The 2,867-nt window shown below is 38.5% G+C and overlaps 1 protein-coding gene across 1 annotated transcript; it reads right to left on the bottom strand.

Moving 5' to 3' along the window:
- Positions 1-1,521: 1,521 nt before the first annotated feature.
- Positions 1,522-2,556, bottom strand: LOC308415906 (transcription initiation factor TFIID subunit 9-like). Its single transcript, XM_080910928.1, is given in 2 exon segments — positions 1,522-1,995; positions 1,997-2,556. Coding segments are annotated over 2 exon segments (795 nt in total). The 5' UTR covers positions 2,396-2,556; the 3' UTR covers positions 1,522-1,599.
- Positions 2,557-2,867: the final 311 nt, after the last annotated feature.

The raw sequence follows: 2,867 nt of genomic DNA on the forward strand, positions 1-2,867 counted from the left end.
CTTCTGATCGTCCTGCTAATACCTCCAAACTACTGTGATTACAGACATGTAATGTCATGCTAGATTAAATGTGTTTACTTTTCCAACAGTGAATATTCTGATATTGAATACAGATTAAGAATTGCCAGCCAAAAGTCAGCATCTTATTTGAAGTATAAAAATTACACAACATATTACAAAGACTTAGCCTTAAACAAGTAAAGTATCTTAATGGTTTATTACATTAACACCCTATTAATATTTTTGCTTTATTTTCACTTATAGACACCAAAAAACTTTTTCCACGATAGAAGTAACCCAGAGGAGAAAATAAAATGTAAAGGGTAAGATTGTTTTTATGTCACTGTTATAAAATTAGTGCACTTAATGCTTTTGTCATTATTATATGTGTGTGTGCATGCACACATATGTACAAAAATGTGTGCATATGTGTGTTCATACAGGAGCCATTCTGCTAACTCTTGGCAATATTTTCTAGAAGAAAGTTCTACCATCAATCTAAACAACATATGATAATAGTAGTTGTTTTAATATTTTGCATGGTTTCTGTGGGCCAGTAATTGGATGAGGGTTCAGCTGGAAGTTCCCGGTTCTAGGACTTTTATTGAGCTGCAGTGTATAAGAAAACATGACTGAAAAACAATGGTAAGGCCTAACTTAGTTTGATAACTGAATTTATGATAAGTGCTATGCATATGAAACTCAAATAATTTATAACAAAATATAATGGTAAAACTAGCTCCATTTTAAACCAAGTTACTGTGTAAAACCAGAAATAAAACCTGGGAGTCGGCAGGACATTATTTTTAGCCTAACCATAGGATGTCTAGACCACAACCCTAAGGTCAACCCTGTCAGCAGTTGTGTCTTAACAGCAATCTAAGGACACTGGTCTCAGAGCCATCTGGCTCATTTCCTAAGTGTTCCCTGTTCCCCTTAGTGTGTAACTGTTATCCTAAAATGCTAACCAGATGCTCATTCTGCTCCTGTTATCTTGCTTAACTGCAGCTTGCTCATAAAAACAATAAGCAAGCAAACAAACAACAGAACCATAACAATGTTTCATGCAACAGAAAATCCATAGGGTTGAGACAATTGTGGGTTTTGTGTCTTAGATAAACCAAAAACCCAGCCTGTCTTCCCCTTCATCAGCAGCTTTCATATTGGCAGGATGAAGCCACTGTTGCAATGTTGGTATAGACTTGTTTTTTATCTTTTAAATTTAAGTTTTTCTTAGTTGCCTTTTCCTGGTGGTCTTAAACTCTGCAACAAAAGCATGGCAGTTGTATTTTCCAAAGAAGGCTACCCACGGTTTACATCCACTAATTCTTTTGGGAATATGATTTTTTTTCTTTAAGTTTCTTAAGAAAGGGGTCTTTTTTTTTTCCATATTGATAAATGACAAGTTTATTTTTTATGCATAAAGGGTGAGATGAAAAACCATTACTAGTTCTAGTAAAACTGAACATTTCAATCAAAAAGCATAGTAAGTATACTTATTAAATACCACTTTCTAAAGTACAGCTTTAAAACATCGAACATGCTTTCAGTACAATGGATCCAAGACCAAGAATACACGTTTCATGCATCAAGGCTAGATTACAAATTATCATAGTCATCATCATCATCATCATCGTCATCATCATCATCTTCACGTTTTCTTTTCAGTGCATTGGCTGACTCATTGGCTGTATTTTGTGATACCATATTAGTAGTAATAAGAATGTTTTTGGACCCAATTAACGATGGGTTAATAAGAACATTCTGAACTGCCGATGTTGCAGGAATGGAAGCTTTGACAGCAGGGGACTGAGAAGCAGGCATCTGCACTGTAAACCTCTGCCCCGTGAGCGACATCGGAGTGCCTACTTTAGCTGAAACAGACATGGCCTGTGGAGTTGGTGTGCCGAGTGTGGGAGTGCTCGGCCTACTAGAAACTGAACCAACACTTAGCCTTGGAACAGTTATTCTTCCTGCAGGAGTAGGTGCCTTTTTTTTGTAAAGACTTAAGCCTATAGTTTGGAGCAGTTAAGCAATATCTATCAGGTGGCAATCTAGGACCTGAATATGGCTTGATCAATGGCAAAGGGGTTTGATTTCTTTGTCTTGCAATATCTAATAAAAAATCTCTCCGGGGAGGAGAAGTGAAAGACTGGTCAGCACGGCACTGGATTGCCAATCGCACATCATCTGCGTCAACAGTAGCTTTCTTAGCATGGCTTGAATAGATTTTAGCATCATCTAGAATTGTGGCCACATATTGGAAGGCAAACTCCAGCATCTGATTTATAACTCTTGGCTCATATTCTGTAATCCCCATATCCTTCAGGATTTGTGCCATCATCTGTGCATCTTTCGGCATGCTCTTGGGATACTCCATCTTGCCAGACTCCATGATATCCGGTGATCAGACTTCCCGAGCTAGATCTCCCACATTAATGTACTTCAGGCCAGATCTGGATGCAAGTTCTTTGCCTAGTGTGGTTTTTCCAACCCCTGGTGTACCGGTGAGCAGGATGTTTGGCAGCTTCATAGTCCTCCTCCGCACGCAGCCAGCGCCTCGGCTCACGCGCCTGCCCGACGCACTCTAAGAAAGGGGTCTTATTGTAGCTCAGTCTAGCCTCAAATTCCATACAGTCAAGATTGGCTTTGAACATCTGAGACACCCATCTCAGATGATGCACATAATGAAATATTACTTAGGTAGGAGCTCAATTTTTTCTTTACTTAGTCATAAATCTATATTATTCCCTCTCCTTCCAAGTGTGCCTCACCATGGTATTGACATGATACCATGATATGAAAAACATGTTATTGACGATCTTTTCTTCAAGAGGTGAAATCTATGTCTTCTTCCCTAGACAGTA

Source organism: Micromys minutus (assembly GCF_963924665.1).
Source record: "Micromys minutus genome assembly, chromosome: X".
NCBI classification, from domain to species: Eukaryota; Metazoa; Chordata; class Mammalia; order Rodentia; family Muridae; genus Micromys; species Micromys minutus.